This window comes from Ailuropoda melanoleuca, chromosome 7 (assembly GCF_002007445.2).
Source record: "Ailuropoda melanoleuca isolate Jingjing chromosome 7, ASM200744v2, whole genome shotgun sequence".
NCBI lineage: Eukaryota > Metazoa > Chordata > Mammalia > Carnivora > Ursidae > Ailuropoda > Ailuropoda melanoleuca.
In genome coordinates, this window is record NC_048224.1 from 41,286,581 (window position 1) to 41,314,204 (window position 27,624).

Genomic DNA, 27,624 nt, shown 5'->3' on the forward strand with positions numbered 1-27,624 from the left:
GGCCTGACTTCTTTTCCACTAACTTTGTAGATGACTTTCCCTCTCTGAAGCCCACTTTCCTCATCTGTAAACTGAAGATAACAGTCCCTGTTCTGTCTGCCAAGAGGTCAAGTGAGGCAGTGGGTCAGTGCTCTCTAAACTCTCCACTGTCCTACCTGGTGATGAACTCCAGGTCTGTCCGGAGAAACCGAGCTACTATGAGTGTGAAAAACCCACAATGACTCAGTAGGAATAGAGCCCTCCTCTGAAGCTTGCCCATGGCCCCATGATGGCTCCTCTGCTCTTCCCCGCAGCTCTGCACTAGGGCTGTCAACCGCACTGGCCCCACGGGAAGGCCGGGCCACAGAGGGGTAAAGACAGATACTGGCCTCTTTTGGACAGGACGCTTATTCAGCTACACAGCCTCTCCTGGGGGGAGGGCAGATGCCTGGATGTTGATCTCTTTGCCTGCCTCCAGGGATGTGTGCTTTCCTGAGATGATTAACCAGGGCAAACAGAGAGAGCAAACTCTTCCAAAGCCCACCTGGACTTTGAGCTGTTTTTAAAAAATTAACCCTGGACCACAGGATGCAAGGTCATTTGTAGTCTGGGGATGCTGACCCCTCTTTCCCCTCTGGCCATCAGGGTGGGAGGGTGGAGGCTCTGGGGCCCCTGCCCTCCTGGGGGTACCCAGGGCCCAAGAGTCCACAGGAACTGGCCACCTCCGGAACCAGTCCAGGAGGAGGGGGAGGGCCTACCCATGCAGGAGGCGCAGCAGGAATGGTCATTTTCAGAGGAACACATGGGTGCTCAGGGAGGGAACAGGACTTGTTCAAGGTCACCCAGCTTACGGCTGAGCTGGGGGCCACATCAGCCTGACTCTAGGGCCCAGGCTTGCTCCCACACTTATTCATTCACTCATTTATTCACCAGGCTCACACTCTGTGCTTGGTGCTGGGGGTACGATGGAGCACAGGAAGGACCTCCTAAAGCTCACTCCCCAGGGTGGGGAGGAGAAGATGGTAAGACAGATGGTCACTGCAGTGATGGGGAAGCAGAGGCCAGGGGAGGGGAATCTAACCTGCTGAGTTCACCAGACAAAAGTGCCAGGGGGCCCGTGGAGGGAGGACAGCGTGCTCCAGACTGAGGGATAGCACCCGCGGAGCCACAGAGGAGGCAGAGACACAAAGATGCATCTGGAAAGCAAAACCCAACCAGCCAAAACACCCAACCAGCCAAACCGCGGAGCTGGAGCTCGGAGGGGGGAGGCCAGTGGCGAGAGCAAGACTGGGGAGGGGGCCGATGCCCAGCAGGTAGGCCTGTGAGGCCGGCCGAAGGCTCCGCTCGTGAATCTGGAGTGTATGGGGAGTGCTGGTGGGTTTTCAGAAGGGAATGGCCGGTCAGATTTATAATCGGGAGAGATCCACGAAGAGGGAATGGAAGTGAGGGCCAGAAAGCAACTCTCTGCGAGGTTCTCCAGGAAGAAGGAAGGACCAACAGGGACATTGAGGACACTGGGTGGGACTCAGACCCGAGGGCATGGTCAGGGTTCAGGCCTTTCTGTGCTAATGATGGAAGGGGATGGCAGGGGGACCTTCCTTCCCCACGAGGAGGTATCCAGCCCCAGGCCTTGCCCCAGACACCTGACTGCTCAGCTCCCCTGGACTCAGAGTGTCACCTGCCCACTCAGGGTGAAACTGGAGGTGGGCAGCACCCAGGACTCCGTAACCAGCATCAGGAGAGGGGACCTACTCACTGCTCAGCGGTTTCTAGGCTTTACTTCTTCCCCACCCATCCCAAAGAGCTAGGCCACCGACAGCCTTGAGCCCCAGCCCTTGTGATTTGCCAGGTGACTATGGGGGCAGGCTTTTCCTTCCCTGATCTCACCTTCCTCATCTAGGCCTGCAAACGATGGTAACATACAGTGAGGGACACCTGTGAACGTCCTCCCTGCTCCCCAAGTGTATGCAGTGGAAAGACCTGCGTCCTCACAGGCACGTAGCCTGGGGTCCCAGGTAAGGGCTCCAGACATGCAGTAATTATGCTGCCGGGAGGTGAGAGTGCCCATGTCCGCTAGAGGGCAGCAAAGAACTTCTAGAAAGACCGTCCAGGTTCACTCAGATGGCTCCACACAGACCAGGAGCCCGAGGCCTAGAGCAAAGGCCCAGAGAGGCGGTAGAACCAGCGCTAGAACCCAGCCTTCCTTGCCCCAGGACTGCTCCAAATCCCCTGGGATTCCCTAGAACATTCGCCTCTACCTTGCCTATCCCCCACCTAACTACAGAGCTGGATGCTTAGATGGTGCCCTGTTGCAGACGGTTTCCTGAGATTCCCTCAGTGAACCAGACTTGGCTGCCACTGCTCTAGGCCACAAAGCTGGATTCAGTTCCTACCGTGTGCCGGGCCCCAGGCCGGGCGCCCCAAAAGCACATCTTACTGAGTCCCCTGTTAAGGCTCCATCACTCTACTACAACGGTGGTTCTGTATTACGGATAAGGAAACTGAGGCTAAGAGCTCAAGTGAACAGGTGTCAAAGGTCATCCAGGCAATGAGTCGTGATCTGAACTCGGATCTGTCTCCCTGACACCTGCATCACTCTGCTGACCTCCCAGACCCTGTCTCCTCCTAAACGGGACCTTGGGCCCTGTTCTTTCAGACACCTGGAGCAGGGAGGGGGGTCATCCCCCTCCACCGGCCTGCTCCCTGCAGGAGTCAAGCTCACACGTGTCTGTGTCTCCCTTCCCCAGCGAAGAGCATGCTCCGTGCCTGCCACACCAAGACCTAACCCATCTCCTCCTCGCTGGGGCCCAGCAGTATGCCGGGCACTTGGCAGGTGCTCAATGAACACACACCAGTGGACTTAGAACTGCAAAGGAGAATGTAGGTCAGACCCCGAGAAGGACCACCCAACTAGAAGGCAGCTGAGGGAGGCTGGAGGATTGGAATCACTGCTCTAAGTCCTTAAATAATGCTTAGTACATGATTGGAACGCTCAAGGAGACAGTCCAAAAGGCAAAGAGACTGCTCGGCGGTGGCGTTTCCTTGTGTCCCCAGTTTTGAATTGGTCTGTGTGCCGTGGCCGGGAGGACTCTCGAGCTTTGTTTAGCAGAGTGACGGTCAAGAGGTTGAACTTCGCACCCGAACAGACCCGGGTCCCAGTCACGGCTGTGCCCCCTTCCTGCCTATGTGATCCTAAGTGACTTCCCCTTTCTGGATCTGAGTTCTTCCCTCTGTTAAATGGGGTTAAGAGGAGCCCATGGGGTGTGGAGGAATGAAATGATGAAGGGCAGGTCACGTTCTCGCTCCTTGAAGAGAGCGGAGCAAAGAGTGCCCTTAGATGTTGTCAGTCTCGCTTCCCGACTGTGGGAGAGGCAGGCTTGGCCTGGAGAAGCAGCTCGCAAAGCGAGACACTCTGGGGCTGAGTGTCCTTGAGATCCAAGGGACAGCGCTTGTGGCCCATCTGGCTCCCTTCGCACTACTGAAGGAGGGGGTTTTCCCAAAGGAGTAACCTTCCAAAGACCGGCCTGTGTCCAGGAAGAGGACACAGGCATTTTCCTGCTCTTTGCAGGCTGGTCTTATCTGTCCATTAAAGCAGGACCTCCAGGGACCTGCCCTGACTCTTGGCTGACCGAGCTGATATCACCCAATGTCCTCAGATGGACTAAAATAGCTCTTTTCCAAAACCTTGAGGCAAGCCAGACTTTTTGGAAAGTCCCCCCTGGCCCTTCTTCAATGGAGACAAATGAATGTCTCTCAATGAGCCCTGGAAGAGCCGCGGGGACTCTTCCCTGGCTCTTGCACCGGGCAACAGTCCTGGATGGCCACTCTCTCCCCACAAGAATCCACGTTCGAAGAGTCACCTTGTAGCAAGGAGCCAGCGGAGAGGCTATCTGGTCTGAAATGACCGGAGAGCAGGTATTGACACAGGTCCTCTCCTGCAAGGACAGGCACATGGCACGCATGTGCTGAGAGCTTCCATTATTCATAACAACAACAGTAATACCGATCAGCATTTATGCAGCACAGACCAGGGGCTAGGCTGTGTCCTCATCGGTTTATGTGGAGTCACTTTTTTTTTTTTTAAAGATTTTATTTATTTATTTGACAGAGAGAGAGAGAGAGACAGCGAGAGAGGGAAACACAAGCAGGGGGAGTGGGAGAGGGAGAAGCAGGCTTCCCGCAGACGCTTAACGACTGAGCCACCCAGGTGCCCCTGTGAAGTCACTTTTAATCCTCATCTCATACCCTCTATGAGCGCTCACTGACTTCTCACAGGATAAACCAACCTTATCCCCACTTTCCAGAGAAAGCCTGAGGTTCAGAGAGGTTAAGTACCTCGCCCAGGCTCCCACAGCCGTAAGTCGGACAGACTGAGGCCGAGAGAGAGGGTGCGTCTGCCCAATGTTCTGAAGCCTGGAGCCACCCAGACCTCCAGCCTGATGGCCAGCAGAGCAGGCCCGGCCTTCCGGAGGGACCTAGTAAGGGGGTGATGAGTGCGAGACCGTGTGGTTACAGCGTGGGCTACGTGAAGGCTCCTGAGGCCGACACCCTGGCCGACTTTCACAGGTCTTCCTTGCTGGCCGGCCTGGGTGGGGCTGGAGGGGCTCCCACAGGCGGTGGGCTGCAGGGCAGGCTTCGAGCCCTGGCGCGTGACTCCGCCCCTGCTAACTACGGCACCACCTGCTCACACCTTCCGGGGGCTGTTGCTCCTCGCTTCATAGCAAGACCCCCGCCCCCCGCCACTCGACACGCACCACCGTGCCCCACCATTAAAATAAAGGGGAGTCGGGAAGCTCAACAAGGACATGACGACAGAAGACGTCATCTAAGAGAACACAGAGGGGATGTATCCTTCAGAGGGGCTCCAATCAACCTGCTGCGTATAAACCGAATAGGAATCTGGGGCTAATGTGTCATTAGACAGAGGGAAGGAAGACCCCAAGAGAAGGCAGGACCCGTCTGGGAGGTGAAAGAAGGCTGGTGTGGCCAGAGCAGACAGACGGGAGTGAGACTTCTTGGCAGGGGGGTCCTCACACTCTCTCACGCTGTCTGCACCTGGTGGGGTCTATCTTGGGGTGGATCGCCCATAGGAGACCTCAAAAGAAGGACAAGGACACTCAGGCGTGCTCTTCCTTAAGCGTGTGTCCTACAGGGATGCTTCCGGCCATACTCCTGTTCCTGCACTGGCTGAGACGGAGGGTCCCCAAGGATCTGGAGAATTCAGCCAGGGCTCTAGACATCTAGATTCATCTCTAGATTTGCCAGCATTCTAGAAACTCGTGGATGGCCTTCCAAGCTCTGCTGAACATCTCCCTCCCCAGGTAGAGAGTCCAGAGAATCGTTCCCAATTTCTACACACAGTTTTAAAATTTCTGAGAGATCACTTAAGAATCTGCGATTCTGGAAAATGCCTACAGTGCTCCAGGATTTCCTAGAGCTTCCCTCAATTCTGATCAGAGGCCTTCTAAGCTTGACAGTGCTGGAGGGTGACCACCCCACTTCAAGGGGCCAGAGAACGGCCCCCGATTCCAGCATCCTCGGGAAGCCCTATAGCTTTCAGGGCTCCAGAAGTGCCCTCTGGAGTCCTCAAGCTTTCAGTAAGGACCACTGGACTCGAAAAGTCTTGACACATTACTGGGGTCCTCTGGAATTCCGCCAGGGTTTCAGGATTCTGGGAAAGGGGCAGTTCTAGAGCAAGGATGTTGACCCGGAGATGGACACATGGCCTAGTGGATGGGGTGCCGGAGACTGGTCTCCTTGAGTCTATCTCTGGGAAAGTAAGTGGGGGTTTTGCTGAGCTGGAACTAGGAAACTGGAAAATCGGGGCTGGCTCCAGCAGAAGAAGGAATCATCCAAACACGAAATGGACCAGCAATAGCCAGGGTCCCCCTGGGTGGTCCCTGTCCACGCTCCCAAGGCAGCTGAGGAAAGCTCTCACGCTCAGAGCCAGGGGCCTTTCCCACCGGGGGCTGGGGACCTCCCAGCAAGCAGGGCCCCCATAGTGTGAAAGAGAGAGAAGGGCTCTGGGGAGGGGGGGTGCCCAGGCTCAAGCCTGCCGAGCCACCGGAGCCCAGGTGGCACCACAATTACTCAGAGTAGGAAAAAACGACTTTATGGCACTAACCAGGTTCACCCTCCTCCGCTCCTTCTGGTCTCTGAGTGAATGTCACCTGCATAAGACCTTTCCTGATGCCCCCTATTCTGAATTGCACCCACCCTGGCAGATGGACCTCCCTGCTAGATTTTGCTCCATGGCATTTATCACTGAGTTCCCTCTATTCTGCCCTTTGTTTTTGTTTTTTTTTTTTTGGTCTGTGTTTGGGGACAGTAAGGATTCTTAGATTTTGTTCAAGGCTGGCCCAAAGTGGATTCTCCATAGGGATTTGTGGAACGAATTTTTTTTGAACCCAGATAATCGATTTCATCAAATGGTCATATTGGCTGAAAGTTGCTTTTGGCTAACTTGTCTGCAACCAGCAAAACCTTGTGCTGCACTCTTTCCATCCACAAGTGGATTTAATCCCCACGACTGGCCAGTGAGGGGGTATTACTATTGTATCCATCCTGAGAGGAGAGGACTCAGGTTCGGAGCAGTGAAGTCATTTGCCCAGGATCACTCACGGTTAAGTGAGGAGGCGAGATCTGCACGTGTGTGGTTCAGTCTGGGGACCTAACCACAGCCCACTCTGCCGAGCCCGGTGGCCTGTGTCGTCTGGTCATTACCCCACGTCCCCGGCTCTGCCTCCTTCCACTGAGTCTCTACTGTTGAACACCCTGAATGCTCAGCCACACATCTTGCCTTTCAATACCCGGCCAGTGTGAGCTTCCTGGGCAAAGCCAGCGTGTCCCTCGTCAGTCCTGTTCACCCCCCTGGTTTGCGTTGATGCCAGGAGTGTTGAATGAATGAATGAGCGAACTAAGGCAGGAACGGGCCCTGTGGATCTCAGTTTCCCTGACTATAAAATGGAGGAGTTAGATGAGCCTCCCGCTGGCACCCCCAATTTCTCATGCTGCATCTGGACTTCCCCCTAACTGCAGACCCGCTGCATCCTACCGGCATCCTGATATTCTTCACCTCCTGACCCACACTTGAACCCCACAGAAAGGAGCCTCACCCCCATCTAACTGGCTGAATACAAGGAAGTGATCCAGGGAGGGTTCAAGGCCTGCCCAACGTCCGGGCAAGCCTGTGGCATCAGAACTCAGACCTCACGACCCCTCTGGCACCAGGGCCCCTGCAACCGGCACAGACAGCGAGCTGGAACCGGTCTCCCTCCAGCTCCCGCACCGAGACGCTCACCCTCTGATCTCCCCACGTCTGCCCTGGTGCATGCAGTAGTTGCTCCATTAACGCTGTGCCCTCTACGAAGGAGATGGCACCCTGGACTATTCGTGATCAGCAGGGGCACGCACCTCTGCCGAGAGCCCCTCGTCTCCGGGGTGCCTCCCTGCAGTGCCCAACGCCGGCCGGAGACAGGCCCCGCCGCACTGGGAGCCGGCACCTCTCTTTATTCGTCTACTTCATCACCCGCGGCCTGGCTTCTCCGAATGCAGTCTCATCTCTCCCCGTCTGGGGCGGCAGCCTCCCTCTGCTCCCCCCACCTGCCCACCCGCCCTACCCGCAGCCCTTAGGAACAACCCTGTGCCCGGTGCCGCTGCAGAGGGGAGCGGGCAGCTGCTGTCCCCATTGAGCAGATGGGGGGACTGAAGCCCGGGAGCACAGAGCCCAGACCAAGGTCACGCGGTGGCCTCCCGGTTTCTGCCTTGCCCTCAGCAGGGAGGGAGGACTCGGCTGGGGCTCCGTGTAGCCTCGCTGGGGGGTGGCTGGCTCCGGCCGCGACGCAGGGAGCTGCCAATTTGGTCTCTGAGGGCCTCCAGTCTCCGGGCCAGGTTTGGAACCGCAGCCCCACCTGAGGAACACATGGTGAGTCTCAAGGCCTGCGCCCCCTTGGGCCCCTCCCGGCCCAGACCCATCCGTGTCCCAACACCCTCCGGGGAAGCCTCGGTGGTCCCCCTCCCCCTCAACATACACCATGGGCTCCTGCACACATCTGGTCGTACAGGCGGCCCCGGGAAGAGAATTCCGAGTTTGGGAACTGGAAAAATCTTACAAATCTCTCAACACACAGGCTATTTCAGTGATGGGAAGACAAACGTCTGGAGAGGGTGGGTTCTGGCCCAAGATCACAAAAAACCCACGAGGGGCCCCTCCCTCCCTCTCTCCTTTACCTCGCAGCACTGGTGACGTGTCCGGGGGCCCCACGGGCAGGGGTGGTGCAGAGGGTACCACCGCCTCCTCCATCAGCATCTCTGCCAGGACTCGGGTCTGAGACCAGTCGCTAGGACTCCTGGACCGGGGTGAGGTGGGTGGTGGGAAGTGAGCCTTCGAGTCCCAGGCCCAGCCCCCTCCTCCCCCGTCCCGGTGCCCCAGGGCCGGCCCACCTCTCTCTCGGACACTTGGCAGAGCCAGGGTCGCATGGGGGTGCCCAGGGTGGGGGCTGGGCAGACAGGGGCACGCCCCCTGGGGCCTTAGGGCCAAACACCTGCAGGAAAGACCAGAGCCCACACTGGGTGACCCTGCCTCTACGTGCCCCCCCTTCCTGGTGCCACCACCATCTCTGCTGCGCCTGCCCCCGTGGGCCACCAAGAATATCAGGCGGATATAAAAGCACAGGGTCTTGGTCCCTTTTTCTGTGGGCAGCAGGTAGCCCCTGGAATGCCCCCAAGGGCAGGAACCATGTCTGGTCTCTGTTGGAATTCTCTGCACCCAGAAAGGGGCCGGCACAAAGCTGGGAGCTTAGGGGAGCGCCACCGAGCCAGTGAATGAACACATGAATAAGTGAAGACATAAATGAGTCATGTGTGAGCGGACGAATGAATAAGTGAGTGGCTCCATGAGTTCCTGAAAGAAGGCAGGACGGGGAGGAGGGGGAGGCGAGCGAACCAGCCTTTCCAAACCCTGGGCAGGAGCCCAAAGCGAGCCTCTCACCCCATAAGCCAGCCTGGGACCCTGGAACCCTGGAGCCTCCCAGGCTGCTGACCCCCTGGATCAAAGTCTCCAGCTCTTCCCCCTTCGCTCACCCCTGCTCTGCCTCTCCTACCTGGGGCAGGTGGAGCTCCCTACATGCGCAGGCCCAGTGGGCCAGTGGCGCTCGGCACAGGGGGCACAGGTGGCAGCAGGAGCAGAGGGGTGGCAGGGCCTGCAAGAGCGCATGTCAGAAGCTGGTCGCGCTGGTCCTGCCCCTCACCCTCCCCGGCTGGGCAGAGACTCACGTGGCATCGGGGAGCCGGTGCCGTCACACAGGGACACGGTGGGGCTGGGCCAGGGTGTGGCTGGTGACGGTTGCAGGCACAGAGGAGGCGCCTAGAGAGAACAGTGGGGTCTGTGCTGACAGCTCACAAACCAACACCAGGCAGGCCTCTTAACAAACACTCAGGGAGCACCTGCTACGTGCCAGGTCCTGCTCTCAAGGCTTTATGTACGAACTCATTCAATCCCCACTCTACAACCGCCCTATAAAGTAGGCAATGTGTTATCCCCGGTTTATAGAAGAGGAAGCCAGGCAGGGAGAAGTAAAATGACTCACCCAAGGTCACACAGCTAGTAGGTGGCAGAGCTGACATGTGAACCCAGGTGGTCTGCGTCCAGAGGTCAGACTCTTGACCATTTCACTGAGCCACCCTCTCCCACCTGCCCTCTGTCCCGAGGCCTGCCTCCCGGCTGGCAGCCGTGCTCACCGCTCCAGCTCCTGGACCTGCTGGGCCAGGACGCGCTGCTCATCCCAGGCCCGGGCCCGGCTACTCTGCAGCTGGCTCTGTCCTTTCCTGGGAAGAGCAGGCCCCAGGCAGGTGACAGGAGGCAGAGCTACCGGGGGGGTATCAGTTAGCCCTCCCCTTTGCGCTGGAGTCCGAGCCCCAGGAGGCAAGAGGGGACAGAAGGGTAGCCAGAGACTAGGAAGCAGGGCAGCCTGGCAGAGCAGCCCAGAGGGGAGGAGTGGGGCATAGAGTCCCCCTGGCTGAGACAGGCCCTACCTGAGCCTCTCATTCTCCAGCATGAACTCCTGTAGCATCCCATAGAGGTTCCGCTGGGCCCAGGCCACCCGAGCCCCACTGAGCCTTGAGGCTGCAGGGAAAGGGAAGATGGCTGGGTCCACAGGAGCCCCCGACCCTATCCTTACCCTACCCCCGCCTCCAGGAAGCTCATACCCTTGGGGTCTATTTGCCCCAGTTGGGACCGCAGACAACGGTTCTCCTCCTGGAGCTGCAATATCTCAATCTCCAAACGCTGGGGTTGCTTTGCCGTAGGCGAAGGCGACTGCAGAAAAAGAGGCCCAGGGCTGCTGCTTACAGCTGTACACGTTGTGCACTGCACAAGGGCTTCTGGGGGAGGATGAGTAGAGCCTAAAATCCAGCCCATGCTTCGATGGCCAGCCTCGCATCCTGGCACAAGGCTACATGCACCTGGAGGAGGCACCCCGTCCTAATGGTATCAAAGCTGTATGCCTGGAGGGCCTCCTTTAGGCTGGACCCTGCTCCAAGTCCAACCTTAAACTCAGTTCTGTTCAAACCTTGGCCCAGATTCTGACCCCAAACGAGACACTACGTCACACCCCAACTCAACTCAGACTTAATCATGGTACCAGTTGGGACCCTGGCTATACTCTGAGTCATGTCCCAAATCAGACCATACCCCTGGACATGCCCTAACCCTGACCACGACCTTGACCTCACCCTACCCCATCATGACCCCATCACCAAGACTCTGACTCTAATCCCAACTCTGACTCAGTCCCAGACTTCCCATGACACCAACTCAGGTTCCAACTACTGCATGATCCCCAACTATCCCCTCTGCCTATGTGTCCCTCCATTTCACCTTGGGGGCCTGTGGCCGAGTGGTGACCCGCTGGGCTCGGCTTGCGTATCGCAGGGTGCTGAGAGTCTCAGGAAGGCACTGGGCTGAAGGGGACACGCAGGCCACCTGGGGAGGACTGCCCCTGAGTGCTCCTCTCTGGGACCCCACCGTCAGGAGCCATCCCTCCCTGCCAGCCTCTCCCGGGTACCATGAGGGTGACCCCGCGTCCCCCCAGCGAGTCTGCCAGCAGCTTGGTGAGCTTGCTGTCCCGGAAGGGGATGTGGCTCTGCTTCCGCTGTGGGTCCAGCAACAGGGAGATGCAGTGACCTGGGTGGGGACAAGGACAGCAAGGTTACAGCTCTTGCTCAAGGCCACCCAGCTGGTCCAGGCAGAGCTGCGACCTCCAGCCAGGCCTGTGTGACTCGAAGACCCCTCTTCCTACAAGATCTGGTTACTCGGTCAGACCAGTCTCTGCCACCAGACTGGGGCTCCTAAGGACAGAGCTGGCCCTGTCCCCCCCGATCCCCAGGGCCACCAAAGAAGCTGATCATCCCTGAACCTCGCGCTCAGCAGGGGCTCAGGAAATGAAGAAGAGTTCCCTGAAAATCTCCCCCCACACACCACAGAGATAGAGACCTCAAGGCCCAATGACCTGGGGTTGGGGTGGGAAGAAGGTCACCTCCCTTCCCCTCACTGGGCCTCAGTCTTCCCAACTGCACATGGGACAGAGTCTGAGGGCTTCTACCTGTCCAATGAAAACGTACCTTTATAAACCCTCCGTGTTTATAGACTCGTAAAGTTCTAAGAAGGGAGGCACCAGTCAACAGCACGGTGAGGCCAGGAAGAGGCGGGTGGCTCCTGGGTCACAGCTCTTGACTCCCCCCCTACAGCCCCTCTGGTCTCCCCCACTGGAGACAGCTCTGGGTCAGGCTCAGGGGAGGGACACGGGAAGCCCGTGCAGCCAGCCCCCCGTCTCACCCAGGGCCAGCAGGCTCCGGTTGATGCTGTTCGCCTCAAGCATCAGCTCCCCGCGGGATCCTGTGGCTGCCACCTTCTCACTGCCAGCCAGGTCTACAAAGCACAGCTTCCCCCCCACGGGGGGCTCCCCGGGGTCACCTGGAGGCATCTGTGGGGCAGGGGGATCAGGGCTCGACAGGGACTCGGCAGGGGCCGTCCCCACCAAAGGCACAAAGCCAACGATTTCCACCATTACCTCTGGCACATGCCCAAGTCGCTTTCTACATCCAGAGGCAGACCCTGGCTGGGTGGCCCTGGGCCAGCTCCTTCCCCACGTGGGGACACTCACAGTTTGACGGCTGATGTAGAGCGTGAGCAGGGCATGGCTTCGGCTGGAGGCCTGGTTCAGGGTGTGAGCTGAGCTCCGTCGGCGGCTAAGACCTAGAGGGGAAAAACGGCAGGAGATGGACCTGATAGGATGAGCAGGTGGTCACCGGTAAAGTAAAAGAAGCGAGGGCATCATGGGAGAGGGGCCAGCCTGTGCAAAGGCACGGAGGCAGGAAAGGGGAAGGAGGGGTGGCTAGGTCTGCCTCTTGCACGGACATGTGAAAGGAAGGTGAAGGGTACTGAGCAGAGGGATGTCAGCCAGATTCATGTTCTATGAACCTCTCTCCCGTTGCCCTGGGGAGAGAGAGAGAAACTCAGGCAGAAAGCTCAGCTCTGGGCACAACTTTGGGGCCAGAACCCAGAGTCCCAGTGTCCCCAATGCCTGTCGTGAGGGGAGTGCTCAATAAATATTTGACGAATGAATGAGGCTGGAATGCAAGGACATCACAGGCTAGCCTAAGATGTCTGACCTTTACCTTTAAGAAACTAGAAGGGTCTGGGGGTCTAGAGAGGAAGAGGGTTGTGGTTTGCCACATGCAGGGGAACAGACTGAAAGGGGAGAGCCTTGAGGTGGGGAGACCTCCTCAGGGGGCAAAGATGGGGCCTGACCAAGGCAGAGGCCCTGGGCTGGAGAGACCATGACCCTGACCCCACCCTGCCCGATCATGACCCCATCATCAGGATTCCAAGAGTGTGGACAGCAGAACCTGCAAGCGTGGGGTGGGATGGGGTAGAGTGAACATCCCTGGGCTATGTCTGAATTGTTGGTTTGCTGCCCTTTTCTCCCACAGAGTTATCTCAAGCCACAGCTCCAGCCAGGGGCTCCGAGTGCACCGTCAGTGAACAGCTGAGGAATGGGCGTCCCCACACCCCAAAGCACCCCTGAAGTAGCACGCACCCATTTGCAGAAGTTCCATCAGGGCCCCCAGACTCCCAAACTCCACCACCCGCAGCTGCTCCACATAGAAGCCCCGGGTCTTGTTCCAGCGAACAGGGAGGGGCCGGGGAGAGCCCACGCTCAGAAGGTCTCGAACCTGAGAGAAGGGTGGTGGGTGAGGGAAGGGGCCCTGAGCCCACGCTCCATCCACCCTCAGCCCTTACCGACAACAGTCCCCAGCCTCTTCTGTCCCTTGACCCGTGCTCCGTGGAGAGAAACGTCTATTCATCTCAGTCCCCCACCTGCTCGTTGTAGATCTCCAAATAGGAGGCACGGAGGGTAACAGGAGCGCCCAGGTGCTGCACCCGGTCTAACAGCCAGGTGAAGGTCCTCTGCATGATGCCAGCTAGGTTGGGGGGTACGGGCACACCCTCTCCCTGGAGGCAGAAACAGCTGAGCCAGGGGCTGGACCATGATCATGCCAGCACAAAGTAACAGTCCTAACTACCCTTTGTAGGGGACTGCCCTACTGCGCGCCAGGACTGTGCCAAGTTCCCTTAGAACATGGCAGGTACTCCTCGGTCGGAACTATCACTTCCGTTTACAGACGAAGAAACGGAGAGCTACTAAGTAAAGCGGCAACAAGAGCTCCCTAACAGGCAGGCGCCTTCACCTCTCGGGTCCTCGGTTTCCCTGTCTGCAAATAACTGGGGCTGGGCGGCACGAAGGCCCTTCCCCCCCGGAAGTGTGCGCCCCATCCCCGCCGCGCTCCACCTGCGGCCGGCCCACCTGCGGAGGAGGCCCGGTCAGGGTGTAGGTCTTCCCGGAGCCCGTCTGGCCGAAGGTGAAGACAGTGCAGGAGAAGCTGCGGGCGGCAGGGCGCGGCTGGACGCAGGCGGCGGGAGGCTGGGGTGAGGGGAGGGGGCAGGCTGGGGGCCGGTAGGGGGCCGGGGTGGNCCCCCGGGAAAGGGACGGAGGGGCCTCCAGGTAGGTTTGGGCGGGGAGTTGGGGTTGGAGGGGGGGAGAGGGTTCCTCACTTGCAGAGTCCGGGTCCCCGAGCAGTGCAGCGCGCTCTGTTCCCCTCGACGCAACTCCGCGGCGCTCATGGGACGCACCCTGGGGTCCGTTGGGAAGGCGGATGGTCCCTCCCGTTGTCGCTATCGGTCCTGTCCTTGCTCGCCCCCCCCCCCACCTCAACCAACCTATACCTACCTGAGCACCACCTGGATGGGCGTTTCTGGCCCCTCTGGTCCCTGCTCCAGGCTCCGCGCGGGGTCCCTGTGGCAGGAACGGGAGTTACCATCCCTGAGCCCAGAGGCTCCTCGAACCTCCCAGAATGTGTGCTTACCCGTCGGGAGACCCGCGTTCCTCCATGTCCTGCTTTGCACACGGAGTTAGCTCCGCCCGAGTCTCGTTCTTTTCTCTCTCCACTACCCTCCCTTTTCCACCACGCTGGGACTGGCTGTACACACCTTACATCCCCCACCTCCTTTCCCCCTTCTCAGGCAGCCATCCATCCGGAAAGGCTCCAGGGCGAGCTAGTTAAAGATTTACCCACCCCCACCTCTGGTGGAAAAAGTCTCCAGCAAAGGGACCCCTAGCTAGGGGGTTCTGGAGTCTGAGAAGACCTAGCTCTTGCCCATTCCTATCAGGAGGGACCACCCAGACCAGCCTCCTCCGTACACAGATGGAGATAGGGAGGCAGGGATGGGAAGTGCTCAACCAGGGCCGTACAGCAAGCCTGGGCAGAGCATGGACCAGACCCTTCCTAAGCCTCCTCCAGCTTTGTAATCTTACCCCCCCTCACGTCCCCCACCCCCGCTTCCCCACCCTGGCAGCTCCATCTACTTGGCAACCCAGGGCCCAGGAAGGGGGTGCACCTAAAGGGGTGAGAGGGGCCCAGGTTTCAGCTCTCAGAAGACCTGACTGAATTGAGTTCCTGAGCGGAGCTGACAAAAGGCCCAGGAAAAATCTGGTTAAACATTGGGCCACCTGCTTCTCCAATGCCAAGGCTGATCTAAGGCCGGGGCAGTTGTTTAACCCTCTCCTGGTCTGGCTATCAGGAGCAGCAGAGCTGTCTGCGAAGGTGCTAGGGTGCGGCAATCACCCATTCAGGGACAGTCTCCATGCTGGGCACCAGGGCAAAGGAATCCCATAGTCTTAGTTCGGGACACAAGTAAAAACAGTCTAGTGTGCAGGGATTGGGTGCGTGGGGGGCATAGTTCAGAGCCCTGTAGGAACAGGGAAGTGAGGGTGGTAGGGATGGTCTTGGCAGAGGGAACACATTGCAGGAAGGCTGGGTGGGGTGGGGAAATGTGTGAGCCACGTAGAGGTGATTTGAGACTGGACCAAGCTCATGGAGGGTACATACAGGAGTCTGGCCTCCCTCTTCGGGGAACCAGGAAGCCATGGAAGGGTTACAAACAGGGAAGTGACGCTATCAGATAGATATTATTATTACCATTCTGGCTGTCTCTATATTCTCTGAATATTTCTGTAAATTTCTCCTCTCCCCGATGCACAGTAGGATAAAAGCCTTAATGATCACCCTACCTTTCAGTGCAACGTGTTCTCTACCACCACAAATGAGAGCCCCCTATCAGAGCCGCCTGACTAGAGACAGGTTCAGCATGGGTGGCAGTGGGCTCCCCGTGCACTGGAGGAGTACAAGCAAGAGCCAGTTAACCTTTTGGTCTCAGGGCCTTCTAGCTGAATCTATAGGGACAGTTATGTAGAGCAAAGACCCACTGCCCCCAGCCCTGCCACTTAGGGCAAGTCATTCCCCCTTTCTTAACCTATTTCCTTCCTATAAGAAGAGATGAATGATGTCACCTAGTTGTCCTGAGCTTTCAATGAGACCGTGAAATTGAAAGGGATTCATAAATTGTAAAGAATTATCTGAAAGCAAAATTTAAGTCCCTAGATGATCTCCAAGATTTCTTTCAACTGTGAAGTTCCTTAATCGGTTACGTTTAAAAAAAAATCCTTGAGGTGGTTAGGACAAGAATTACTACCCTGTTTTGCAGATGAAAAAATGGAAGGAAAGGGAGGCAGGCAGGGGCAGTTTTCTAAGGTGAAAGCAGCCATGAGTGGCGGAACTCAATAAAACCCAGAGCCGTGCCCTGCTGCGGGTCTGGGTGCTGTCTGTGAGGGCAGCTTGCCTTTTTCAGCTGTAGACCCAGCAAGAGAGCCGGTTGCTCCTTTAAATGTCCCTAAAAGGGTTAAGGACTACCACTCATTTGCATCGCATCGTTGTGTGCTTTGGTTTAGCCAAATTGCTGTCCCTCTTCAGACTGGACTGAAATGAGCCATACAGAAGGGATTTTGAGAAAAACGCCAGGACAAGGGATATGTGCTTGATGGGGTGTGATGGGCTGTCTGGAGTGACTTCGGCAACCTGGGTCAGAACATGTACGTGGCTGGATGTCCACAAGAAAGAGCAAAGTTCTGGTTCTGATCTTTAACAGCGAGTAAAGACATCGGCTACCCTCAAATTGTGAATTCTTTCAGCAGATTGATTATTAAGCGTCCTCTGTGTGCCAGGCTTGAGGGCATGTGAGAACCACAGGAGCGGACAAAGCAGACAATGCTAAATGTTTGTGGGGATGTGGGGCAGCTGGAACCCCCACATGTTGCAAGTAGGAGTGTAAAGACAAGCGTGTTCTGAAAACGATTTGGCTTTATCTACTAGAGCTAAACGTGTGCCTGTCCCGTGATCCAGAACTCCCCCTTCCTAGGTGTGTGCCTACGAGAGCTGAATGTACGCTCCAAGGACAGGGACAAGGAAAGCAGCCCTACTAGCTACCACCTCTGTCCCCACTACCACTGTCCCTACCTCCACCCTTGTCCTCATTCCCATCACTGTAATCCCATCACTACCATCACCCCAATTCTACCCTCACCACCAGTAGCTACAGAAATAGCAGTCCCTGCCCCCGCTGCCGCCGTTCTGCCATTGTCATGACTGTGACCATCACAATAGTGATAGGAGTTAACACCATCTCTGTCTATTCACTTCGCTTGAGAAAGTTAAAGACACAACCCATGGGGCTGAGTCCCTCTGTGTCCCCCTCCCCTCTTCACCCTGTCCTGGGCCTGTCCTCTATTCCCCAACTGCACCTGTTCCCCGGGAGCAGTGGGACTCCCATGGTCCAGGGAGGGGAGGAGGGAAGAAGGTGTCCGGAGGAAACACAGTATTTTAGAGGCGGGCGGGCCCCGGTAGGGGTGCATCTCCAGACCTCACTAGAGGGCAGCAGAGCACTGCGCCACCACGGCCCCAAGGCTCATCACAAAGGAGTTTTGTCAAGGGAGGCCGGGCTGTTTGCTTACAGTTTTCTCCTAGCCTGTGCCCTGTGGAGGGACTAGCCAGCCTGGTGCTATGGAGAGGCATGAGCAGGCCCTCAAGAAGCGCTCCCTGGGGGAGTGAATAAAAGCCATGTTGAGCCATCAGGGACCCTCCTCCACACACCCCTGCTCCCACTTCAGCCCTAGACATCACTCTAGACATCCAAGCTCTACCCCAACTCCCTGGGGCCTCAGAATAAGGTCTGAGCTACCTAGGCTGGGACTTAAGGCCATTCGGGCTCTGTCTCCTATTGACCCCTCTGGCTGTCCCTCTCCTCTACCCCCCACCCTTCACCTGTGCATCCTGTACTCTAGCCCAAAGCTTCCCTCTGGTTCCCTTTGACTACTCTAAGTCTTCGCCCCTGCTGTTCCCTCTGCCAGAGCACTCACTTCTACCTGGTGGGCTTGTCCCGCAAGCAGTATTGTAAAAAGCCTTCCCCTGGCCCCTACGCCCCAAGTCAGGCTGGGGTCGCCGTGTCCCCAGCCTCCTGGGCTTCCCTCTCTTACAGGACCGATCACATTGGATTGTGCCTCCTGTCTTTTGTGGGGGGGGGACTATGTCAGCTTCATCCCTGTGGTCTGTGAGCCAGCACAGGGCCCCGCACACAGGAGGAGCTCAGCAAATATTGGTGGAAGGAAGGGAAGGAGCCGGGAGGGAGGAAGGGATGCTGGTGGGCAGGCTGCTGGGTGCACCCCCGCATCCCTCCCTAACCTCCCTGTCTCCCTTCCTCGCAGGACTAACCACAAACACTCAACTTTATGATGTAAGGATTCATTTAGGGCCCATTTATCATGGAGATCATCAACTCCTGCCACAAAGCTGCTCTCAGATGTGCCCAGAAGCTGGGTGACATTCTCTCAGCCCCAGCCAAGCTGGCCTCTTGGACCCAACCATCTGCTACAAATTTAGAATTCCCAGAGGGTGGGGGACAGACTCCTCTGGGCCCCTGGAAACCCAGTGCCAACACCCTCTGCTCTGTCCAACACATTTCACGGAGGGCTTGTTCCCATTTGTCAGGTGCAGAGACTGAGGCCCTGGTGGGAAGAGGCTGAGCCCAGTCTGGGGCTCACACCCTGCAGGACGGCCTCGCACGGGATGGAAATGGAACAGAGACGAGGAAGAAGATGGTGAGAAAGAAAGTTCTCCTTTTATTACATGACACTCATCTTTCATTGTTCCTCTTGTAACCCTCACCCCCCAGTGGAGGAAAAGCCAGATGGGTCCAAGGCTTGTTGTGAAATTTTCCAAACAGAGCTTGATGTAATCTTTAATTAAAACGTGAATGTGGGCCATGGGACTTATTCCACAAAATTGTCCAAAGCAGGAACCTTAAGGGATTATTGCATTGACTTCTATCTGGTCCCTTGCCCCATCTACAGATGGGAAAACCAAAGGGGGGCTGGTACGGGTGCGGTGAGGAACAGTGATTTTAGATCGAAGTATAGAGAGTCACAAGAACACTACTGGCACCCCCAGGCCACTACTCTCTCCCTTTAAATACCAGCTTCCTCTCCTCTGAAACCTCGCATGGCTTCTCTTGCTGGGTATGGTGGGTACTGGCAGCCGTGCCCGGCTTCCTGCTAGACAAGGAGCTTGGTGAGGATAGGGGGCCCATCCCAATGCCCAGCATAGGGCCGGGCACAGAGACACACCCACTAACTGTCTGTCTGATGAAGACACGAGGGTCCAGCAAGAGGAGATGAAGCATCCCGAAGCCAAGCTTTGTCTTTTGGTGAAGATGAGCTCCTAGGGGTAGTTGTGAAATCCAAGGGCCCGGGGTTGTTGAAACTCTGCTGTTTCCAGGATCTCGGCTCTTCTTCCTAAAAATGTAAACAGCTTGCCCCAAGTCAGCGTCAGCCAGGAATGACTTACCTATGAGCTGGATGTTTTCATCTAAAAACAGTAATGTTGATACGTAAGAATGTTAAAGGGTGTTAAGAACCATCTGTTGCACAACGATGCTTCGTGTCTGGAACCTTCAGGTCAGAGGATTGGGATTAATATTTGTTGGACACCGGACACTTTTTCTACTTCATTTTATAATTCAAATTCAAAGCAACCCTATGGGACTGGCACTGGGAATGTCCCCATTTTACAGATGATGAAACCGAGGCTCGGGGGTGTTCAGAAACTTGCCAAGGTCACATCCGCTAAGTGGTGTAGTGGGGATCTGTTGGTCTCTAGAGCCTGTGTTCTGTCCTCTGCTCTCCGCAGCTTCCTCTGTGAGCTGTTCTGCAAAGCTGAGCTTGGATAACTGAAGTTGACCTTTTAAGTGCACAACTTGCCCTAGTTCAATCATCTCTGCGGAAACACGCTCCCATATTGGCTTTCACGCTGCCCTGCCTTCTTCCCTGGGGAGTGTCGAGTGCGACTTGAAGGCAGTGGAGCTCCACCCCTGGCGTAAGAATCCCCCCTCCGCCCCCCCCCCCCGAGATCCTGATTAATTGGTTTGCAGGTGGGGCCCCGAGCATCAGTGGTTTCAGAGCACCCCAGGTTATTCTAATGCACGGCAGGGTCGACAGCTCTGCTTTGGATTTTTCTCAATGACCAAAGTCATTCCATCTAGCGTGTGTGTTGGGCTCTATATACTGATAGTGCTTTCTCGGGTGGTGATGGGCATTTTGAGACCTTGTGTTAGCTTTTTCTGGTATACCCTTTCTCTTGGGACCAAACTTCCCGATGAGCCGTGTCACTGCGGTCCTCAGATTTCCTTTTCCCATTTCTAGCTTGGAATCCACTGAGAATTCCTAGGCCAAACAGAGCAGAACTGCCCACAGGCCCTTCCTGCAAGGCCTATGGGGATCCATTAAGAGTTTTCCAGACTTTTCCTCCCTCCTTTCTTCCATACAGGTGACAGGGACAGGTACATATTCAATTTGAATATTAATTAAGCATACCCAAAGCACCTACTATGTGCTGGGTCGCAAACTAGGTGCTAACAATCCATGGTGTCATTTGGTTATGAACACAGAGGCTGTGTCCTCTCTCAGGCAGCCTCCCAGACCTACCAACCCCATGACCTTTACCCATTTCGCTAAGGTGGGGTTGGGGTGTCAACATCTGTCTGCCTCAGAGAGCTTGAGAGCTTTCTGAGGGCGCGGACTGATCAGTGAATCCGAGTAGGTGCTCAGGGCATGCCTGTTAAACTGAACACTCAGCACCTGGAACCAAATGGCGTGGGAGCACAGGCAAGGAAAGTGAATCCTGACCAGAAAGCAAGGGCTGGGGAATCTGGGAAGGCTTCCTGGAGGAGGCGGCATTGGGACCAGCTTTAAAAGATGGGTAGAAATAGGGGCAGAAAGAAGGGAGAAGAAGAGCATGTCAGGCAAAAGGAATGGCATGAGCAAAGGCCCGGGGTGGAGCAAGTTGAAGAGTAAGCTCTTCCTTACTAGAATCGAAGGCCAAGAAGCTTGGTAGGATTATACTCCGAACTGCCAGAAGACAGAAGCTTCCATGGAAGTCTGGGCAACAGTCCTGGCTATGAGCTTGTCTTTACTCACTCTTCTGGACGAGCACAGCCTGGGGATGCCCCGTTGCCCCGTTCTTGTGATACTTCAGGCTCTTCCTAGGAAGCCCCACCCACTGTATCATCACAGAGGACACTGAGTTCCCAAGGCCTGGGTGGGTGCCAGGCCCCACTGCTGACTCGCCCCTCTGGCAGCTGAGAAGCTGGGCCACGGAGCCGGGGCTTCCACATAAGCCAAGCCCTCAAAGCTGGTCCTGCTGGAGCAAAGAAAGCAAGTTCCCAAGTGTACGTCATCATCCCTGTTCTGTTACGCAGGGACAACAGCAGCCCTGCCCCCGCCACACTCACCCCCAGAGCCTCAGTGTCCCTGTGTGTAAGTGAGGAGGACAGGGGACCCGAGGCACCCAAGACCTTGCTTGCTCCAGGGCTCTAGGATAGCTGGGAGCAAACGCCGTCCCTGCCTCCCCGGGGGAAGCTGGGGACGGGGGGGGGTGGTGCAGCCCCCGTAACCCCAAGACTGTCCCAGAGACAGTCATGTTGTCACCAAGACCAGAAGGATTTGATTTGTACCAGTTTCTAGGGTTTTGCACCCCTTCATTTCTTCTTGCCAGCGCCATCTGTGTGGACCCCTCTCCTTTCCCCTCTGCATGAGCGGACCCTGCCCCTGCTTCCTGGCATTTCAAGGGGCCGAATTCTCGCAGCTTTACCTCGCCCCTGGTGCATGTGCCCACTTGGGCAGTACTAGCGCTGCCATCCTACTAGTGTGTCTACTACTAGTACTTCTACTGTCACCACTGTTGACTAGTACAACTAGTACTTCTACTACTAGTAACACCGCCGGTACTTCTACGACTACTATTACTGTTACTTCTTACCACCCCCACCACTGGTATTCGTTGTACCGTTACTCCTGCTACTCCTACTAGGACTAGCACCTCTTACTACTACTACGGCCAGTACTTCTGCTGGTGGTCCTTCTACTACCGCTCCTCCTATTACTTCTGCCCCACCATCACTACTACGGCTGCTACTAGCATTTATACTACTGCTGTTACACGGCTGCTCTTCCTACGAGTATTTATTGGCTGATCCTTCTAATAGCCGCAGACATTACAAATTACAACGGGCCAAGGACTGAGCTGTCCTTTGATGTAGTTTAATCATCGCAATAGACTTCTGTGGTTGTCATTGTCTCCCTGTTTCATGGATGGAGACACTGAGGCTTGCGAAAGCTAAGTAACTTGCCCCAAGTCATAAGGACAGGAAGAGAACGAAGCCGGTGTTTGACCAGCAACCTGACTACGGGCCCACGCCGGAGACCCAGAATCCTTCTCCCCCTCTGTCCTTTGTCTGGTTTTCTGAGCACATCCTTGGCTTCTCTTGAGTCCTCAGGAAAAGATTCCCTGAAGTCGAAGAAGGAAGGAACACCTAGCCCATGCGAGATGTCTAGAATGCCACAAGCAATGCACACAGTAGGAGCTCAATACATATGTTGTTTGAATCAATTAGATCCTAACAACCTTTTGAGGCAGGGACAAGGACCCGGATTACAGATGGGGAAACTGAGGCTCTCAGAAGTGCTGTGGTCTATCCAGAGGTAGAGCAGGGGCCAGCCACCAGAACTGTCTTTTCATGGCCTTGAATACAGCACGAACTGCTCCCCGCAACCACGAACTCTTCGATGTGCACTGTACTTTACACATTAAATTCACAGTTATAGTTTGTTTAATTCTCTCAATAACCCTCGGACAGGGTGAGTGACTCCATTTTATTTTATATTTTTTAAAGATTTTATTTATTTATTTGAGAGAGAGAGTACAAGCAGGAGGAGGGGCAGAGGGAGAGGCAGAGAGAGAGAATCTTTTTTTTTTTTTTTTTTTTTTTTTTTTTTTTTTGATTCCATAAAAAGTGAGGTCATAAGGTATCTTTGTCTGACTGACTTCACTTAGCGTATAACCTTCTAGGTCTATCCGTATTGTTGGAAATGGCAGTATTTCCTTTTTTATGNTATCCCATTCCCCCACACCCTCCCCTCTGAAGTCTTCAGTTTGCTTCTCATAGTCCATAGTCTCCAGAGAGAGAGAATCTTAAGCAGGCTCCCCCCTGAGCACAGAGCCCCAACGTGGGGCTTGATCTCTTGACCCTGAGATCGTGACTGGAGCTGAAATCAAGAGTCAGATGCTTAACCAACTGGGCCACCCAGCTGCCCCAACTCCATTTTATAGATGAAAAAAAAACACTTGAAGCTCAAATTGCTAAGGCAGCTTTTGAAGGGCTCCTGGGGAGTCAGTGACAAATCTAGGATTTGAACCAATTTGGCACCCCCCCCCGCCCCAGCAGCAGCCTGAGAGAAGGGGCCTCCCAGCTGTAGAAATCCAAAAGGCCTCTCTGGGACAGCACTCCTGCCCCACTCTGCCCAGCCACCTCGGCCCCTGTGGTGGGCGAGCCCACAGCCCCCAGGGGGGAGAGCACTGGTTATTTCCAGCCTGGTACTTAAAGGCTGGCCAGGGAGTGGGGTGTGGGCTGGCCAGAGGACTCTGTGCTCCCAAAAGGGTCTGGCCTTTGGCTGCTGAAAGCTAGGCAGGGGGTCAAAGATCTGTCCAAGCCACCTAGGCTAGCCAAAGCCGGGCGAGTGTCCCAGGAGAGGGTAGACCACCCCCTCCCCAAAAAGGTATGAGGTAGGTGGCCAAGATGCACACAGGCAGCTCATTCAACCCCCTCCAGCTCAGCTGTCCCTGCCCTGGGCCATGGCCCAGGCTAAGGTACTACCCCTGCTGCTCCTGAGAGACAGAAAGAGCAGGTAGCCATTCTGATAGGGGCCTGACGCAGCCTGATGCAGGAGGCTGAAAATCAGGTAAGAGCAAACACGTTATGCTCCGAGCACCTACTTTGTGCCGTCCTCCCTCCCCGCAGGTCTGCAAGGTGGAAATTACCACCCCCACAGGCCCCTCTCCCTCTTGTATGAAGAATGCTGTTGCCACACTGACCTCCCTTCAAAGCATCAAGTATTTTCTGCCTCAGGACCTTTGCACATGCTTTCCCCCCGCTGCTGGGAGTACCCTTCCTTCAGGTCCTCACATGGCTGGCTCCTCTGTCCTCAGGTTTCAATTTAAAAAGTCACCTTTCAGTGATGTCTTTCCTGATTCCCCTAATAGTTTCCCCCCACCCCCATATACACCTTGTCTCTGTCACCCTCCTTTATTTCCTTTCCAGCATTTTATATTTTTTAGAAATGTATTTGTTGATTGTGTCTCTCCCCTGTGAGGTCAAGGGCAAAGTCTCTTTTATTGACCATCATGTCCTGAGCTCCAGCAGAGAGTCTGACATCTAGAACAAATGTTTATCCCACAAACAAATGAAAGGGAAAGGAAGGCACTCGCCCGCGTCCCCGCTGCACCGTCAGCATTGGAACTCAGCCCTACCTCGCTTCAAAGGCGCCTCCATGGCCGCAGTGATGACACGGCGCTCCCTCCAGTTTCTTCCTCAGCCCAGAGGCATGTCCCTCACACACACACTCAGAGCCTTCTCCAGCTGTCCTCACATGTCCTCCCGTTTCTGCTTGCCTATCTCCAGAGGACAGGGAGCTCACCCCATCCATTGCGACATTAGAAGCTCCCTTCCGAAGCCCTGTGACCTTCTGAACAACGGAATGGACTGTTCTTCACAATGTCTCATAGGCCAAAGAGGACGAATTTCTGTCATTAGCACGAGCCTGCCGACTCGGACAATGTACTTTTCTGTTTATTCACTTCCTTCCTGAGCACCCACCATGGGCCGCGCCTGGGGTCACAAAGCACAGAGCCACGCAGCCTTGTTTTGCCTACTCCAGGACGGTTGAGGCCTGTGACGGCCCCGAAGGTGGTGGAGGGGCAGAGGAGGCACATCGGATACTTCTGAAACCTTCTCATGCACACGCATCACCCCCGGAATCTTCAGATGCAGATTCAAGGACAGCAGATCTGGGCAGAGAGTCTGCCCTTCTCACCAGCCCTGGGGGGATGCTGCTGCTGCTGGTGCATGGACCGCACTTTGAGCCATGAGGTGTAAACCCGATGGACAAAGGAGGCCAGGGAGGCACGGCGTGAATAAGGGACTTGCCCAGGGTCACCCAGCCAGGCAGCAGGGGCTGAGAAGGGAACGGCCAACTCCCTGGGCCAGGACTCTGGAATTCACGATGCAGGCCGGGCTCAGTGTGCCTTTGTGAGGCCCGGCATACCTGAGCTCACCCGGGCCGCCCGCCCTGGCCCGTGAATAGCGGGCCTCTTTCCTTCCTGCACCCGGCCGGGCGGGCGCACACCCACGGCCGCCCCCTCCCCTGCACACACACACACTCACACGCACTCACACACCCCAGCTGGCCAGGCTGCCCTCCCTGTTTGGGGAAAGTCAACAAGAGCATTTGAAAAGTCTTTCTGTGTGGAGAATCTGTTTGTATAGGGGGAGGAAACGCAGAGCTGGCCAATAGGTAGAAATATTAATGAAGCTTGTTATAAAGGGCCCATTCACGGCTCTCCGAGTAAATAGGGCTCTTGTCGGGCTGCCACGTTATCTGCCAAGTTCAAGAATGTGGTTTGAAAAAATAGAATTTAAAGGGGTGAGGTGGAGCCTTATAGATGGCCGGCCTGCCGGAGCTGGAGCCGAGTCCAGGAGGAGCCTGCGTGGAGGGGGCGGGGGCTGGGGGCTGCTCAGGGAGAAGGGCAGCGGGGAGGAGCCGCCAGGGAGGGGAGCTCAGAGAGAGTCCCGTCCACCAGTGCGGAAGACCTGGTGCCCTCCCTTCCTCCCTCAGTGTCTGGCCCAGAGCTTGTGATGCCTCAATTTGGTCCCCAACTCGGTGATGGGGGATGGGAGCAGAGCAAGGCTGAGGGTACCCTAACTCCTCCGGGAGTTTGGCCCCTTGGGGGGCTGGTAATGGGTTCTCTGGAGCAGGAGTCACGCAGTGCTGTTCCCCAACGCTCAGCTTCCCCTCAGCTGTTAAGTTCTGTCCTGCGAATTGTTTCTCAAACTGCACATGAGAAAGAGCACAAGAGACTGAGATGGTCAGTCCGCTCATTTCACATAGGACAAAATGTGCTCCGAGAAGGAGAGCGACCCCCCAAGGTCACTCAGCAAGTCTTCAGCAGAACTGGGACTTACCTCCCCCGCTTTCTTGTTGGATCAGGGCCCCGGGGCTGAGCATGGCGCCTGGCACAGAGGAGGCCCCCTGTCCGTTTCACATTCACCATGTCTTATTTTTAGCCCTGGACTGAAAGCAACTTATAAGCGAGGGACCTGCCTGAAGCCAGTTTGCCCCTGGCCAGCTGTGTGGCCCCGGGCAAGTGGCTTTAACTCTCTGAGCCACACCTTCTGTTTCCATTGTAAAATGGGGTCATCAAGACCAGCCCCTCCCATCGAGAAGACTCAAGAGAGGATGTCGGTGAGGTGCCCAGTGCTATGCCAGGCCCTCGGTGGGTGGCCCAGGAACAGCGGCTATGGCATTTCTTTTCTGTCTCAGCCTGTGGCACAAGGGTAGGGGCTCCAGGAAGACCATTCCCTGGGCTCTCGGTGCTGGAGGGTGATTTCTGCTTGGGTCCTAGAAGTCTGGCCTGCGCTGAGGGTTGTAGGAAGCTGGGAAATTGGGGGGGGGGGGTCAGGGGCTTTTGCTACCAATGGCATTAGATCGCACAGCCACACATGTGTGTGAACCTTCGCAAGGGTCTGTGAAAAGGGCCCGCAGGAAGCTGTGGCGAGCGGCTGACCTTCCACTCGCTCCCCAGACAGTGGCGCAGAATCTGCCTCTGTCAGACGAGGGTTAACTCGTGTGTGGGGAGAACATTTACATTGGCTTTTCTTTGCAAATAAAAAGGGGGGAAAATTCCTATAAAGCAGAAAGGAAATAATCAATGCAAAAACTAGATGGAAACATTTTTTAAAAGGCTCTGCCAGGAGCTTGCTGTGCGACTTTGAACAGTGGGGATTTGAGGAGATTTGGAAAGAGGAAGTCGGCAGCAACCCTTTAAGGGAAGGTGGTGTTGGATATGGTCCCCAGCACAGACCAGGGTTCAAACCTAGGCTCCGCTTCTCGCTGGCTGTGTGACCTTGGGTAAATGACCGCCCTCTCTGGGCTTCCATTCCTTTGATCTGTCCAAGAAAGAGTAGAGAGAGTTAAAGTGTGTGAAGGCCCTGGCACATCGTGGATGCTCATTAAATGTCAATTTCCTTTCCTTTTTGGGCCTCTTGGCAGACTGAGGGGAAGCGTCTGACAGGTCTCACCAGCCAGACCCGAGAGAGGCACAGCTCTGTAGGCCTCGGTGCCTGCATTGCCACTCAGCAGCTTGATGGCTGACTATGTCTGCTCAGCCTCTAACCGTTTGCAAGCATTTGCCTACTCAACCATCGGGGCCTCTCAAGAATCCCGTGAGGTGAGCAGGGCAGTGTTTATTACCCATGGCGCCGCAACTGGGAGAGGGTAAGGGATTTGAACTCAGAGCTCTTAGGGCCCAAATCTGTCTTCATTTCTTCAGTCCTTCAGCAAATATTAGTTCAGGATTTGTTGTGTGCCAGGCACTGTGCTGAGCATGGGGGATACAATAGTGAGTAACAATAGTCACAGAGGGATGATGGATAGATGGATGATTGATTTATCAATTGATGGATGATGGGTGAGTGGATGGATGGATGGATGGATGGATGATGGATGGGTGGTTAGATGGGAAATGGATGGATGGATGGATGGATGGATGATGGATGGAGGATAGATAGATGATGGATGGAGGATGGAT

The 27,624-nt window shown here is 55.9% G+C and overlaps 2 protein-coding genes across 7 annotated transcripts; both read right to left on the reverse strand.

The window, feature by feature from the left end:
* Positions 1-161: 161 nt before the first annotated feature.
* On the reverse strand, positions 162-14,005 carry LOC100478052 (kinesin-like protein KIF12). 6 transcript variants are annotated; one of them, XM_034664362.1, is made up of 15 exons: positions 13,845-13,974; positions 13,358-13,492; positions 13,077-13,212; positions 12,141-12,232; positions 11,813-11,960; positions 11,043-11,161; positions 10,856-10,960; positions 10,186-10,294; positions 10,012-10,102; positions 9,718-9,804; positions 9,253-9,343; positions 9,081-9,179; positions 8,422-8,522; positions 8,209-8,327; positions 162-7,889 (listed from the first exon to the last, which is right to left on the reverse strand). In XM_034664362.1, exons 2-15 carry the CDS (start codon positions 13,451-13,453, stop codon positions 7,750-7,752), a joined length of 1,533 nt encoding a protein of 510 aa, XP_034520253.1. In that variant the 5' UTR covers positions 13,454-13,492; positions 13,845-13,974; the 3' UTR covers positions 162-7,749. The 6 variants fall into 6 exon arrangements, with proteins under 6 accessions (XP_034520253.1, XP_034520250.1, XP_019651445.1 ...); XM_034664359.1 differs by having other exon boundaries at positions 12,048-12,232; XM_019795886.2 differs by having other exon boundaries at positions 11,813-12,232; positions 13,845-14,005.
* Positions 13,862-14,837, reverse strand: LOC117802925 (proline-rich protein HaeIII subfamily 1-like). Its single transcript, XM_034663720.1, has 3 exons — positions 14,404-14,837; positions 14,268-14,333; positions 13,862-14,171 (listed from the first exon to the last, which is right to left on the reverse strand). The coding sequence occupies exons 1-3, from the start codon at positions 14,427-14,429 to the stop codon at positions 13,862-13,864; spliced, it is 402 nt and encodes a 133-aa protein (XP_034519611.1). The 5' UTR covers positions 14,430-14,837.
* Positions 14,838-27,624: the final 12,787 nt, after the last annotated feature.